This window comes from Hemiscyllium ocellatum, chromosome 28 (genome assembly GCF_020745735.1).
Source record: "Hemiscyllium ocellatum isolate sHemOce1 chromosome 28, sHemOce1.pat.X.cur, whole genome shotgun sequence".
In the NCBI taxonomy this organism is placed as follows: Eukaryota; Metazoa; Chordata; class Chondrichthyes; order Orectolobiformes; family Hemiscylliidae; genus Hemiscyllium; species Hemiscyllium ocellatum.
The window spans coordinates 6,906,263-6,922,069 of record NC_083428.1 but is presented as its reverse complement, the minus strand read 5'-3'; the positions used below and the strand labels follow the sequence as shown (position 1 = coordinate 6,922,069).

General features: G+C 46.2%; 1 protein-coding gene across 8 annotated transcripts in view; it reads left to right on the top strand.

Moving 5' to 3' along the window:
- LOC132828963 (N-acetyllactosaminide beta-1,3-N-acetylglucosaminyltransferase 3-like) overlaps positions 1-15,807 on the top strand; it is a 101,116-nt gene that overhangs the window by 56,402 nt on the left and 28,907 nt on the right. The window contains exon 1 of one of the 8 annotated variants that reach the window (XM_060846192.1): positions 4,809-4,881. The exons of 6 other annotated variants lie outside the window; for them this stretch is intronic. In XM_060846192.1, the coding sequence (XP_060702175.1) occupies positions 4,844-4,881 (38 nt within the window). In that variant the 5' untranslated portion in view covers positions 4,809-4,843. Of the gene's footprint in view, positions 1-4,808; positions 4,882-4,995; positions 5,130-15,807 lie in introns of those variants that run through there. One more of the 8 variants, XM_060846191.1, reaches the window with a different exon arrangement.

Genomic DNA, 15,807 nt, shown 5'->3' with positions numbered 1-15,807 from the left:
AATGTCCCTACTGCAAACAGGTTTGGGAGGTCTGGGGTGTCTGTTGCGTAAATCCCAATAAATAAGAAAACAAATCCCTTTGTTTCTTGGTAACATACTTTGTCCTGTCCTTCCGTCTGTCTGTCCACCCATGTCACCCCGATCCCTGGGGTGCACCCCCAGCTGGTAAATATTGAGTGGGTACAACCACGTGGCAGAGCTGATGTGGATGCCATTGCACTGACCACATATGAACCGTCTGCCCGCGGTCACATTCAAGCATGCCTGCTTGCTGCAGGTGAAGAAAACTGTCCCCTTGTGACCATACAGCACTGACTGATAAGTGCACAAGTGGACACATGAGTCATCTTTAGGAACCAGGGCATAAACACATCCCCATCCCTGTCCGGTGAAACAGAGTGGGTGATTACCAGGATTTTAAATGGGTCTTCCCTTTCCCTAGGCTGGGGGGCCCGGCCCCAGGGGCTGGGTGGTCCTGTCCAGCTGCACACATCTACCCTGGAGTCTCCACTTATATTTCCCTGTCTGCCTCTTACATAGCGCTCCTGAGGTGTCTACTGTATACAGGTCGCGAGGGGCCCACACCAGGGTGGACACAGATTGGAATTCCACTGATTGCGCCAGTGGGTAGCAGACTGTTCAGTTCCAATGCAAACTTAGGTGGGTTTTATACAAGAGGTCATCTTCATGCTCCTGACAGTCATGACATTTAAACACAGTGAAATACGGACAGGTATGTCCATTTTGCAGTTAAATAAAGTTATCAGTCAAAGTCTTTGTTTTCGTCAGGAGGTGCAGTCATGCTTCTGTGTGGTTTGTTCTGTTGTGTTGTCGGTATTCCCCCCGGGATGACCGTCTTGTCCACTGTCCCTGTCTGCACTTGGGGAATGTTCAATGACATTAGTTTGGTCACAGGGAGTCTTTAGTTGGGTCCAGTGCTTCCATGTGCCTTTTCCTTGACTATCTCTGCAGGCACAGCTGTCCCCACTTATTACCACGATGTATGGCCCCCACCAGTTTGGGGCAAAGCCTGGTTTGTCAGGCAGTGCTTACACCAGGACATGGCATCCTGCCACTGGGACCTCAGGGAAGATTCCAAGTTCCCCTGCCTTGTCGTTTTTGTCAATTACAGATTTCCGCATTCCTTTTCAGTGGCTGCTCAATTCTATCACATATCGCCGAATTTTGGCTTTTCGTGGACCCACATCGGTGCCCCCTGTGATTATTGTCTCTGGCAATTGCATTGTTCGACAGGTCATTAATTCACATGGTGTTAGCCCGGTTGCCTGATTTGTGGTAGCTCTTAATCTCATTATAGTATGGCTGGCAGCACTTCAGCCCATGTTCTGCTTGAGGTGTGCATGGCTTTAGCTAAAGCATTTTTGAGCGTTCTATTCATTCTCTCTACCATCCCTGTGCTCTGGGGGTGATAGGGAATGTGAAATGTTTGTCTAATGCTGAGTAATTGGCTGATAAACTTCATAACCTTCCCTGTAAAATGTGCCCCTTTGTTGGAGTCAATCTGGAGGGATACCCCCCACCTCGGGATTACCTCCTCCATTAATATTTGGCTACAGTGGAATCCCTCTACCCACTGGGTGAACTGGTCTTTGATGACCAGGCAGTACGTTTTCCCACGGGAGGGTGGTAGTGGCGCTGTAAATCTACCTGAAGGTGTCCCCAGGGTCCCCAAGATCTGGACTGGTGTCCCATCCTAACTTTTATGGGTCTCCCTGGGTTATGTTGTGCACAAACCATGCACCTGCGGCAGTACTTGGCCACGTCTCTTCCCATTCCCTTCCACCACCACTCTCTCCCTAGCTTGATATCATGGCCTCTCTACCTGTTTGGGAGAGCCCGTGGTGCAGATCAAGCAAAGTGTTCTGTATACACACTGGTGTTATCACCTTGTCTGCTTGCCTCCAGGCACCATCCTCCCCTTTGAATGCTCCCTGTAGTTTCCATTGCTCTCTCTCTCTTCCTACGAGGTGTCCTCCTGGAGCTGCTGAATTTGGGTAGTGTCTTTTTCTAATTCAATAGTAGCTATTGCAGCCTCATCAATAGCTTCTTGTTCTTGGGTTTTCTGAGCTGCTTGGTCTGCAGCCTGATTTCCATTGAATTGTAGCCAATTTGGGCTCTCTTTTGCTAGTTCCTTTTGATGGACCTGGACTTTTATTCCTGCATTCTCTTTTGGCTGTTCACTGGCACACAATAGTGCCTGAATTCTTAATTGGTGTTTACTAGGAGATCCCCCTGTAATGGTGAACCCCCTTCTGCCCCATACCACTATGTAGTCATGGACTACACTGAAGGCATATTGACTGTCTGTGTATATGTTCACGATATTTCCTTTTGCTAGTTCCAGCGCTTTGGTGAGTGCTACCACTTCTGTGACCTGTGCAGACTGACTTCCATCAAACCTCCCGGACATAACTGTTTCTAACTTATCAGTTACCACAGCCCATCCTATTCGGGGCGAGTCTCCTACATATTTTCATGACCCGTCCATGAAGAGGGTCTCCTCGGCTGTGTCTAGAGGGTTATCCTTTACTCTTCCCCAATTTTCATCCTGATCTCTCTCCCCACAATTGTGTGGTTTCCCTGTGTCTAGAATTCCCACCGCTGTTTTTTTTCCCCTATCCCTAACTATTAATTTATTCTGGGACTCAGGCTGTAACGGGACAGACCAGAACCCTTTGGCTATGTCTAAAACAGTGAAAATCTTGTGATCGGGGGCCAAGCCGTTTAAAACAGTGGAGGGGTCAGCTACAATGGGGTGCAATTTGGGGGTGACCTTATTTAGTCCTGTATAATCAATGGTGAGCCTGTAGCTCCCATCAGGTGTTATTACTGGCCATGTCAGTGAGTTAGTTGTACTTGCGGTTGCTTTCAGGATTCCCTGTCTCACGAGTCCTTTCACTCTCTCCACAACTGCTTTTTCTGCTTCGGGTTTGATTGGGTATTGCTGGTGGGGTTTATGCTCCGGTCTGGGAACCCTTATTGGGGTCTATAGGACGGAGGCCCTGATGGCTCCAAATCCCCCCTTTTCAAGGTTCCAGTCTTAACTGGTGACTGTAGCCACTTTAATAATTTCGCGGTGACTTGTAAGTTTCCCACTCTCAGTCTTCCAACCGTCCTGTCTGGGTCAAATCAATATCTCTTTTGCACAATGAATTAGAAGATTATATTCTCTCCTGAGATCATTGCCCAATATGGTGCCCTCATTATTTTGGCAAACATATAATTTCCTGGGGATATATATATTATTTATTTCCATGAGGGTAGTTTCACTTCGGTAAGCTAGTGTTTTATCCCCTCCTATCCCAGTTAAATGAATCATTTTGTTTGTGTGGGGTAAGGGTAGGTTTGTGATGGATATAGCAGCTCCTGTGCCCACTAGCATCTCACATTTCCTCCCTCCTATTACTGCGGGTACGTAAAATCTTCCCCCCCCTCTCCCTTACCTTCAGGAATGGGGGCAGCTGGATGTCAGCTCTGCTGTCCTTGGGATCCCCGCAATGTTCCGGTTGGTGTTTGGGGGTGCCTCATGCTTTTCCCAGCACACTGCTTCAGTGTGTCCTATTCTGTTGCAGTGGCTGCAGTATTTTACATTGTTCCTGGTCTAACTCGTGTATTCTGTCCTCCAGCTCTTTAACTTGTTCCTGGTCCTTTCTTCACCTACTCGGGGAGACACTCACTTGCTCAATGAGACCTGCTAACTGGTACACTAACACTCCCCCTATCTTTTTAGTTTTATTTGTTTATCTATCCACTCTCTCTGTTGTGCTAACGTCTGGGATGGATCCCAACCACTTTTCTTCATTTGCTCTGACAGCCCTTGTCTGTCTGCCTTGTATTTGTCAATAAGGGAACCTGCAGTGTCCCCCTTAAAACTTTGATCTGCCACTTAGCAGATTGTGTATCCCCGGATACCACCAACAGTAAAGTGTTCCTGGGAACTTCTCTACCCCAGGCCAATAATATTATCCTAGCACTGTCCGTACAGCCGTAGCAGTCTCCTAGAAAGGTGTGCTCTCTACTGGTGGGACTTCTCTACCCTCCTAGTCACCTCTACTTACCCAGCATCTCCCAATAGGTCCAGAAACCTACCTCTAGCCCGGTGTGTTCTCTACCTGGTGTGACTCTTTACCCTCCCTGCCACCGCCGCTATTCAAGCTCTGTCATTTGGTGACAGACTGACAGGGTATCACGGTTACTCAGTGTCCACGCTCCCCACCTTGGAAACGTGTACTCCACTGTTGTTGGTCAGAGTGATCAGCTCCTCTTCCTCACCACACTGGAAGTTACAAATACAAACAGCTCCCAATCTTTAACCTAAACTCTAACCGGACTCTGCGTTGTTCACCCCGACAGAGTCCAGTGTGACCTGACTTTACCACTTGGGCCTCACAGCTCCTAGTGCCCTCGGCACCTCAATCCCCATTTTAAATCCCACCCTTCACCTGGAGGGAGTGGGGGGCACCCCTCTTAACAACCAGTTTAGGGCAGGGTCTGTGAGACAGGCACTACCTCGTCCCCCTACACAAGCAGCAGGTTCTTACAGCAGTTAATACAGTTAAACACCTACTCTACACAGACATGCACTTATTGGTTCTTTCCCTGACCCCTCCCCACCTTCTGATGGTGGCCTTTGATCAGAGCACCAGCAGTAAGAGCCCTGCTCGCAGCTCCCATTGTTATGGGGAAAATCACCAGCCTCGGAGTCAGAGTCAGGGTTCAATGACAGAGCTTATTGTACAAGGAAATACCGGAGCTCTGAGGGGGAGAGAGAGACACCAACAGCACAGTGGTCAGCTGCGAGTCTTCTCTCCACACGGCACACATGTCAAGATACTTTTATGTATTTTGTAATTATAATAGGTTAGTGATGGGGTTATTGTCTTTGTGCCATAGTTTGTTTATTGTAAACATTGCAGAATTGTTGACAGTTTCGGTGCAGTCATTGTCAGTTTTAGTGGGTATTGCTGGTGGGGCTTATGCTGCGGTCAGGGAACCCTCATTGTGTCTACGTTAACTAGACCTGTATCTAACTCTGTTTGTGCCCATGCTTTGGGGACAGAGGCGCAGATGGCTCTGAATCACCCCTTTGGAGATTCCAGTTCCTACTGGTGAGTGTAGTCACTTTAATTGTTTCAAGGTGATTTGTAAGTTTCCCAATCTCAGTCTGTTGACGGTTCTGTCTGGGCCAAATCAATATCTCTTTTGCACAATCAATTAGAAGATTATATTCTCTCATGTGATCATTGCCCATTATGATGCCCTCATTATTTTGGCAAACATATAATTTCCTGCGGATATATATATTATTTATTTCTTTGAGGGTAGTTTCACTTCGGTAAGCTAGTGTTTTATCCCCTCCTATTCCAGTTAAGTGAATCATTTTGTTTGTGTGGGGTAAGGGTAGGTTTGTGATGGATACAGCCACTCCTGTGTCTAGTAGCGTCTCACATTTTCTCCTTCATATCAGTGCAGATACATAGATTTTCCCCTCTCCCTTCCCCTCAGGAATAGGGGCAGCTGGATGTCAGCTCTGCTGTCCTTGGGATCCCCGCAATGTTCCTGTTGGTGTTTGGGGGTGCCCCATGCTTTTCCCAGCACACTGCTTCAGTGTGTCCTATTCTGTTGCAGTGGCTGCAGTATTTTACATTGTTCCTGGTCTAACTCGTATATTCTGTCCTCCAGCTCTTTAACTTGTTCCTGGTCCTTTCTCCAACTACTCGGGGAGACACTCACTTGCTCAATTAGACCTGCTAACTGGTACATAACACTACTCCTATCTTTTTAGTTTTATTTGTTTATCTATCCACTCTCTCTGTTGTGCTAACGTCTGGGATGGATCCCAACCACTTTTCTTCATTTGCTCTGACAGCCCTTGTCTGTCTGCCTTGTATTTGTCAATAAGGGAACCTGCAGTGTCCCCCTTAAAACTTTGATCTGCCACTTAGCAGATTGTGTATCCCCGGATACCACCAACAGTAAAGTGTCCCTAATCCCGTGGGAACTTCTCTACCCCCAGCCTAAAATACTGTCCCAGCACCATCTGTACAGACATAGCAGCTTTCTAGCAAGGTGTGCTCTCGACTGGTGGGACTTCTCTACTTACCCAGCACCTCCCAATAGGCCCAGAAACCTACCTCTAGCCCAGTGTGTTCTCTACCTGGTGTGACTCTTTACCCTCCCTGCCACCGCCACTATTCAAGCTCTGTCATTTGGCGACAGACTGACAGGGTATCACGGTTACTCAGTGTCCACGCTCCCCACCTTGGGAACGTGTACTCCACTGTTGTTGGTCAGAGTGATCAGCTCCTCTTCCTCACCACACTGGAAGTTACAAATACAAACAGCTCCCAACTTTTAACCTAAACTCTAACCGGACTCTGCGTTGTTCACCCCGACAGAGTCCAGTGTGACCTGACTTTACCACTTGGGCTTCACAGCTCCTAGTGCCCTCGGCACCTCAATCCCCATTTTAAATCCCACCCTTCACCTGGAGGGGGTGGGGGGCACCCCTCTTAACAACCAGTTTAGGGCAGGGTCTGTGAGACAGGCACTACCTCGTCCCCCTACACAAGCAGCAGGTTCTTACAGCAGTTAATACAGTTAAACACCTACTCTACACAGACATGCACTTATTGGTTCTTTCCCTGACCCCTCCCCACCCCCCCGATGGTGGCCTTCGATCAGAGCACCAGCAGTAAGAGCCCTGCTCGCAGCTCCCATTGTTATGGGGAAAATCACCAGCCTCAGAGTCAGAGTCGGGGTTCAGTGACAGAGCTTATTGTACAAGGAAATACCGGAGCTCCGGGGGGAGAGAGAGACACCAACAGCACAGTGGTCAGCTGCGAATCTTCTCTCCACACGGCACACATGTCAAGATTCTTTTATACAATTTATAGTATAATAGGTCAGTGATGAGGTTAATGTCTTTGTGCCATAGTTTGTTTATTGTAAACATTGCAGAATCATTGATAGTTTCGGTGCAGTCTTTGTCAGTTCCAGCGCAGCCTCTGTTAATTTCAGTACGGTCATTGTCAGTTTCAGTGCAGACATTGTCAGTTTCAATGTCTGCGGAAGTCCATTGCTGTAGTAATGGGCACTAATCGCTCTTCCTGAGAAGGACAATTACTGTAGCCCTGGCTATTAACATTTTGTATTGAGTCTGTATCAAACTGTTAGCATTTCTATCAAAGATGTTGGCTGGACCCAGGCACTTCAGCAGGCAGTGTACGTTACTCGTGTATATTCTCTCCCCCACCCGCCTTAGACTAATCAACTGGGTTGTGAGTGCATTGTGCTGACATTCTGGTGACCCCAGGCAATGTCTATGTTTGCTGTACTGTCTCTTTCAATATTGTGGTCCGGCGGCCATCTTGTGTGTCATATGTGTCAAGTTCACCATTTATATAAAAGATTTGGATGTGAGCATAAGAGATATCGTTAGTAAGTTTGCAGATGACACCAAAATTGGAGGTGTAGTGGATAGTGAGGAAGGTTACCTCAGATTACAATGGGATCTTGACCAGATGGGCCCATGGGCTGAGAAGTGGCAGGTGGACTTTAATTTAGATAAATGTGAGTTGCTGCATTTTGGGAAAGCAAATCTTAGCAGGACTTATACACTTAATGGTAAGGTCCTAGGGAGTGTTGCTGAACAAAGAGACCTTGGCGTGCAAATTCATAGTTCCTTGAAAGTGGAGTTGTAGGTAGATAGGATAGTGAAGAAGGTGTTTCGTATGCTTTCCTTTCTTGGTCAGAGTATTGAGTACAGGAGTTGGGAGGTCATGTTGCGGCTGTACAGGACATTGGTTCGGCCACTGTTGGAATATTGCATGCAATTCTGGTCTCCTTCCAATCGGAAAGATGTTGTGAAACTAGAAAGGGTTCAGAAAAGATTTACAAGGATGTTGCCAGGGTTTGAGGATATGAGCTACAGGGAGAGGCTGAACAGGCTGGGGCTGTTTTCCCTGGAGTGTCGGAGGCTGAGGGGTGACCTTATAGAGGTTTACAAAATTATGAGGGGTATGGATGGGATAAATAGACAAAGTCTTTTCCCTGGGGTGGGGGAGTCCAGCACTAGAGGGCATAGGTTTAGGGTGAGAGGGGAAAGATGTAAAAGAAACCTAAGGGGCAACTTTTTCACACAGAGGGTGGTACGTGTATGGAATGAGCTGCCAGAGGAAGTGGTGGTGGCTGGTACAATTGCGACATTTAAAAGGCATCTGGATGGGTATATGAATAGGAAGGGTTTGGAGGGATATGGGGCGGGTGCTGGCAGGTGGGACTAGTTTGGGTTGGGATATCTGGTCGGCATGGACAGGTTGGACCGTAGGGTCTGTTTCCATGCTGTACAACTCTATGACTCTATGGCCAAGTGATGGCTCAGTGGCCATCTGGTGTGTCACTGTGCCTAGTGTCACCCTGCCCCATGCCACCTTGAACTTCAGTTTACACCATTATGGGAATGTTGGAATGGAACTCACCAATAATGAACATGCCTGGACATGTAACTTCTACAGAGTTGGAACGTTTCAGTATCTTGCATCTCAATAGTTCAACTATGAACTATGAACTATGAAAGCAACCACCCCAACACACACAAAAGAAGTTGCATCAAGACACTATTCAAAAGGGCCACAACACACTGCAGTACACCAGAACTGCAAAAAGAGGAAGAAGAACACCTATACAATGTATTCGCCAAAAACAGATACCCGCGCAATTTCATCAACAGATGCCTAAGGGAAAGACAACGGAACGAGGACATGCCACAACCCAAAGGACTAGCCACACTACCATACATCAAGAGCATTTCCGAACTGACAGCCAGACTACTGCGACCACTAGGACTCATAACAGCACACAAACCAACAGCCACTCTCCGACAACAACTTATCAGAATGAAGGACCCGATACCCAGCATGAGCAAAACCAATGTAGTGTACAAAATCCCATGCAAGGACTGTACAAAACACTACATAGGACAAATAGGAAGACAGCTAACGATCCACATCCATGAACACCAACTAGCCACGAAATGACACGACCAGCTATCCTTAGTAGCCACACACACACATGACAAGCAACATGAATTCGACTGGGACAACACTACTATTATAGGACAAGCCAAACAGAGAACAGCCAGGGAATTCCTAGAGGCATGGCACTCATCCACAGATTCAATCAATAAGCACATTGACCTGGACCCAATATACTGACCACTGCAACGAACAGCTGGAACTGACATCCGGAAGCGGCAGATTCAAACCACTGCAAATGCCGGAGGAAAGATCACAGAAGCGCTTCACAGGAGGCTCCCAAGCACTGAGGATGTCACCTAGACAGGGGACGAAACGTCTGCAACACAAATTCCCAGCTCGGTGAACAGAACCACAACATATACCAAATATGTAATTCAGTACGGCACAGGAACAGGCCCTTCGGCCCACCATGCCTGCACCAATTTTAATGCTTATTTCGACCCACAACTCATTGCCCACTATGTACTTTCTATCCCTGTGTTCACCTCCTGTTCATGTGCCTCTAAAGATATATCTTAATCATTGTTAGTGTGTCTGCTTCCACCACCTCAATGGTAGTGGGTTCCAGGTACTCACTACCCCCTGTGAAAAATTTTCCCCCATTTTCACCCCAAAACCTTCCCCTCTCACCTTGAAGTTGTGCCCTCTTGTGGTTGATCCTTCCAACCTGGGGATAAAACCTCTGACCATCCACCCTATTTCTGCCTCTTATAATTTTTACAAAGTACTTTGGCTGTCTTTAATGCATACGGTTTAATATGCAATCACAATTAGTTAATTGTGTTCTTCGACCAATAGCATAGCGAATACCACAGCTATTTTTAAAGATTTTGGTTTCCTGATGTTTCTTTCCAACCATCGCTATCAATGTGCACTTTTCTTCTTGAACGTGAGGCTTTTTTGATGAGTTCAGTTCTGCAGTGTAAAATATTTCACCTCGGCGAAAATAAAATATTTTCAGCTTGGCGAACAGAACCACAAAGAGCACCCGAGCAACAAATCTTCTCACAAACTTTGAATATTTTGTATATTGCCATCTCTGGAGTTATCCTAGCAAACCATGTCAAATATTCTGGAAGGGAAGGGAGTTAGTTGTTGAATAGACGCCATCTTTGGGCGGCACAGTGGCACAGTGGTTAGCGCTGCCTCACAGCGCCAGAGACCCGGGTTCAATTCCCGACTCAGGCGACTGACTGTGTGGAGTTTGCACGTTCTCCCCGTGTCTGCGTGGGTTTCCTCCGGGTGCTCCGGTTTCCTCCCACAGTCCAAAGATGTGCGGGTCAGGTGAATTGGCCATGCTAAATTGCCCACAGTGTTAGGTAAGGGGTAAATGTAGGGGTATGGGTGGGTTGCGCTTCGGCGGGTCAGTGTGGACTTGTTGGGCCGAAGGGCCTGTTTCCACACTGTAAGTAATCTAATCTAAGTAATCTAATCTAATCTTTACCCATGGGACCCCGAAACACATTTTGTGAAGTTCTGAAAGTGTTAAAGGAAGCGCATCTCATCTTAAATGAAAAATGTGATTTGGCGAAAACCATCATTAAATTCTGAGGATGTAAGTCAAAACAAAAATGACAGAAAGTCATCCGTGACATCCCAAAACCCAACAACATTGAAGAAGTTCGGATGTTCCTTGGATCTGGCCAATCAGATTTGGGAAATTCATTCTGAGCTTAGCTACAATCACTGAGTCTTTGAGAGAATTTGTACATTAAGGCCAGCTCTGGTTTGGGGTTTCTGAGCTAGCCAATACATCTTAAAAAAATAACGGAAGGGATCATTTCTTCAGATCTTCTGGCCACTATAATCCATCTATGAATCTGTGTTGAGCAATAAATTGTGAAATATTTAACAACAACAAGTATTTGATCTATTTTGTCTAACCAGAACAGCACCAGATGTAGAACTGTCCTTTTTTGAAAAGTTATGAATACAATAATCATAACAGGCCATCCAACTGAACTGACAGAAGCTTAAACTAAGCCTAAAATCATTGTGTTAAAAGAACAACTAGGGAAGGGCACTGAATGTCAACAATACCCACTTTTCACAAACGTGTCTTTTTTAAAGAAGTTAACCATAAGGCTGGCTGTGAAGATGAGCCTTGTGAGGATGTTGCCGGAGTTGGAGGATCTGAGCTATATGGAGAGGCTGAACAGGCTGGGGCTGTTTTCTGCGGAGCACCAGAGGCTGAGGGGTGACCTTATGAGTTTTATAAAATCAAGGGCGGCACGGTGGCACAGTGGTTAGCACTGCTGCCTCACAGCACCTGTAGACCCGGGTTCAATTCCCGACTCAGGTGACTGACTGTGTGGAGTTTGCACGTTCTCCCCGTGTCTGCGTGGGTTTCCTCCGGGTGCTCCGGTTTCCTCCCACAGTCACAAAGATGTGCGGGTCAGGTGAATTGGCTAAGCTAAATTGCCCGTAGTGTTAGGTAAGGGGTAAATATAGGGGTATGGGTGGGTTGCGCTTCGGCGGGTCGGTGTGGACTTGTTGGGCCGAAGGGCCTGTTTCCACACTGTAAGTCTAATCTAATCTAATGAGGAGTATGGATAGGGTAAATAGACAAGGTCTTTTCCTTGAGGTGGGGGAGTCCAGGACTAGAGGGCATAGGTTTAGGGTGAGAGGGGAAAGATATAAAAGAGACCTAAGGGGCAACTTTTTCACACAGAGAGTGGTATGTGTATGGAATGAGCTGCCAGAGGAAGTGGTGGAGGCTGGTACAATTACAGCATTTAAAAGGCATCTGGATGGGTATATGAACGGGAAGGGTTTGAAGGGATATGGGTTGGGTGCTGGCAGATGGGACTAGATTGGGTTGGGATATCTGGTCGGCGTGGACGAGTTGGACCCAAGGGTCTGTTTCCATGCTGTACATCTCTATGACTATGACTCTAAGACTTGAAACACTATGTTTCCCTCTCCACAGATACTGCCAGACCTGCTGAATTTCTCCAGCACTCGCTGCTTTTGTTTTAGATTTTATATGTAAAATTTCAACACTCCTTTCAACTTGACACATTTGTACATATTGCATCCTGTCGTTACTCTGACTAAAATGTACCACTCCACCAGTTTAAATGTCATCACCCCATGCCTCTGCATGCTTGACAAGTCACCATTCCCCTAAATGCTGTTGCTATCTTCATCATTGTTCCCTGCAATTGTGTGCTGTGCACTTTGAGCTGACTGTGAAGTGATGCCCTGATACGTAGGTGTGGATCATTGAAATACATTGAAATAAGTCATTGCTCTGTAACTAGCTCCTTGGGAACAGCATGACTCAACCATGCAAAAACCATAACCACTGTTGAATCAACGCTCAACCCAAATCGTTTTCCAGCATAATGAACTTCTGCATTCCTGACTTGGATTTCCAAACTTCAGGAATGTGGAGGGCACTTATTCTCAGAGACACCCTTCACAGTGTCAGATCATCAGAGGAACAAAGTCACGCACCCCTCTTAAATTCATAGATAAAGTCAAAGAGATTGTCCAGCAAGGAATGATGCCAATCAATGCATTATGGTCACCCAGGCCATCAAGCACCTATCTAATCTCATTTTCCAGGATTTAACCTTTAGCCTTATATGCTGTGATGTTTTCAGGTGCTCATTGAAATATATTTTAAATGTAGTGAAGGTTTACCTGGATCATCAGTGAGTTCCAGTTTGGCCCCATCTTCTGGATGAAAAGTATTGTGGTGTTCCACAGGGATCAGTTGGGGACCTCTGCTCTTTGTGATTTTTATAAATGACTTGGATGAGGAAGTGGAAGGGTGGGTTAGTAAGTTTGCTGATTACACGAAGGTTGGTGGAGTTGTGGACAGTGTGGAAGGCTATTGTAGGTTGTAACAAGACATTGACAGGATATAGAACTGGGCTGATAAGTGTCAGATGGAGTTCAACCTGGAAAAGTGTGAAGTGATTCACTTTGGAAGGTCAAATTTGAGTGAAGAATATAGGGTTAAAGGCAGGATTCGTGCCAGTGTGGTGGAACAGAAGGATGTTGGGGTCCATATCCATAAATCCCTCAAAGTTGCCACCTAAGTTGATAGGGATGTTAAGAGAGCATACAGTGTGTAAGCTTTCATTAGCAGGGGAATTGAGTTTAAGAGCCGAGAGGTTATGCTGCAGCTCTATTGAGTCCTAATTGGACAATACTTGGAATATTGTGTTCAGTTCTGATCGCCTCATGAGAGGAAAGATGTGGAAGCTTTCGAGAGGATGCAGAGGAGATTTACCAGGATGCTATCTGGACTGGAGGGCATGTCTTATGAAGAAAGTTTGAGGGAGCTAGGTGCGACGAAGGATGAGAGGTGGCTTGATAGAGGTGTACAAGATGATGAGAGACATAAATAGAATGGATAGCCAGAGACTTTTTCCCAGGATGGAAATGTCTATCATGAGGGGATATAATTTTAAAGTGATTGGAGGAAGGTTTGGGGAGGTGTCAGAGGTAGGTTCTTTATTCAGGGAGTGGTGGGCGCATGGAATACACTGCCAGCAGTAGTAGTAGAGTCAGATACATAGGGGTGTTAAAGCAACTCTTGGATAGGCACAGGGAAGATCGTACAATGAAGGGTATGTAGTTAGTTTGATCTTAGAGTAGGATAAAATGTCGGCACAACATCGAGGGCCGAAGGGCCTGTACCGTTTTCTAAGGTTCTATGTTCTACTTTCTTCAAATAACCTCTAATCCTCCTGCCCCTTACCATAAATCTTTGCCTCCCCCACGCCCAGTTTTTGAACCCTATACTAAGGGCAGCCGTTTATCTCATTTACAGTGTCCATGCCCCACATAACGTCATACACCTCAGTCAGGTTCCCCCCCCTCAGCCTTCTCAGCTCCAAGGAAGACAACCCCAGTCTATCCATTCCCTCTTCACAGCTGAATCTCTCAACTCTCAGCAACATCCTGGTGAATAGGAGACAGGAAGGACTGCAGCTGCTGGCAGTCAGGGTCAATAGATGGGAAGCTGGAAGAGGCAGGTCAGACAGCAGGTTTCGGGCCTGAAATATTGACTCTCTTGCTCCTTGGATTCTGTCTGATCTGCTGTGCTTTTCCAGCTTCACATCTGTTGACATCACCATTCTGGCATAACTCCTTGGCACCCTCTCTAATGCAAACACATCTTTCCTATAGCAGAGTGACCGGAACAGCACACAGTACTCCAGATGTTGGTTCACCAGCATTAATATACAGTTCCATTATAATCTCCCTGCTCTTTTATCCAATGCATTGACTGATTGAGGTAAGCATTCCACATGACTTTGAAATCACATTATGTCCTTCTACCTTCAAGGATCTATGGCCATATACACCAATGTGTCACACATGCTCTGTCCTTCCTAGGGCCTGACCATTCATTCACATCCTGCCTTGCCTTGTTTGTCCTTCTAAAATTACCTCACAGTTTTGAGGATTAAATTCAGTTTGTCACTGTTCTACCCATTTATTATCAGCCTGTAGTCTAATGCTTTCCTCCTTGCTACTTCGCACTCCATGGATATTTGTATAATCTGTGAACTTAGTGATGACATCGCCATTATTCATGTCTTGATCATGAAGAGACACAAAAACAGCAAGAATCCCAGGATTGGTCCCTGTCGTTTGCCAATGGCTTTCAACTCACAAAATGAACCTCCGACTGTCACCCGCTGCCTCCCTTCAATTTTGGATCCGAATTGCTCTGGAATCCTTGGTCTCTTACCTTCTAGACCTGTCTTGCATGTGAAACATTGTCGAAAGCCTTCCTGAAGTCCATGTGGACTATGCAATCTACACTAGGATTTGTTACACATGATCTCCAGATAAAGGCATATTGACCACCCTTGTTAATCCTTGTATCTCTAAGTGGAGATTAATTCTGTTCTGCGAATTTCTCTGAGAGTTTCCCAACCACTGATATTAGACTCATCAGTCTGTAGTTTCCTTTTTTATCCCTACCAGCTTTCTTGTATAATGGTACCAGCACTAGCTGCTGTCCAGTTCTCTGATTTGAAAATTATTGTCCGAGCCACTGTAATCTCCTCCCTTGCCTCCCACAGAAGCCTGGGATACATCTCACCAGGGCCTGGGAGTCTGTCCATGTCCAAGCCGGTAAAACCATTAATCTTTCGTCCCCCTCAATAACCTTTTGTTTGAAGGACACGGCTGAGGAGTATTTCATCTGGTTAATCGAATTCCGGATAACCGAATGCTGGATAACATAGTTTAGCCAATCATCAGGACCTTGCAATCTTGCCGGATAATCCAATATTCGGATAATTGAATGTCGGATAATCGAGGTTCCTCTGTATATCACAATCCCCTTCCTGATTTCTATACCTACATCATCTATTACTATTGTGAGTACAAATACAACGTACTCACTTAAAACCTCACCCTCACCTTCCAGCTCCCCACACAGATTGCTGCTTTGATCTCTAATGGGACCTACTCTCTCTGTGGTTATCTTCTTAACCCTAATGTACTTCTAAATTGCATTTGGACTTTCCTTTATTTTACCCAACAGGGTTTTCTCATCCCCCTCTTATCTCTCCTAATTTTTTTTTACTTTCTATTCTCCTCTGGGGCATCTGCTGCCCTGAGCCCTCAGTAACTGCAAGAAGCTTCCTCCTTTTCCCCGTACCCAATAATCCAGTAGATCCCTTGGCATCTAGGGTTCCCTGCACTTGCTGGTCTCTCCCTCCAGCGTTATGGGAACGTGTTACTCCGCACTCTCTCTCTCTCCTTTCTGAAAGGC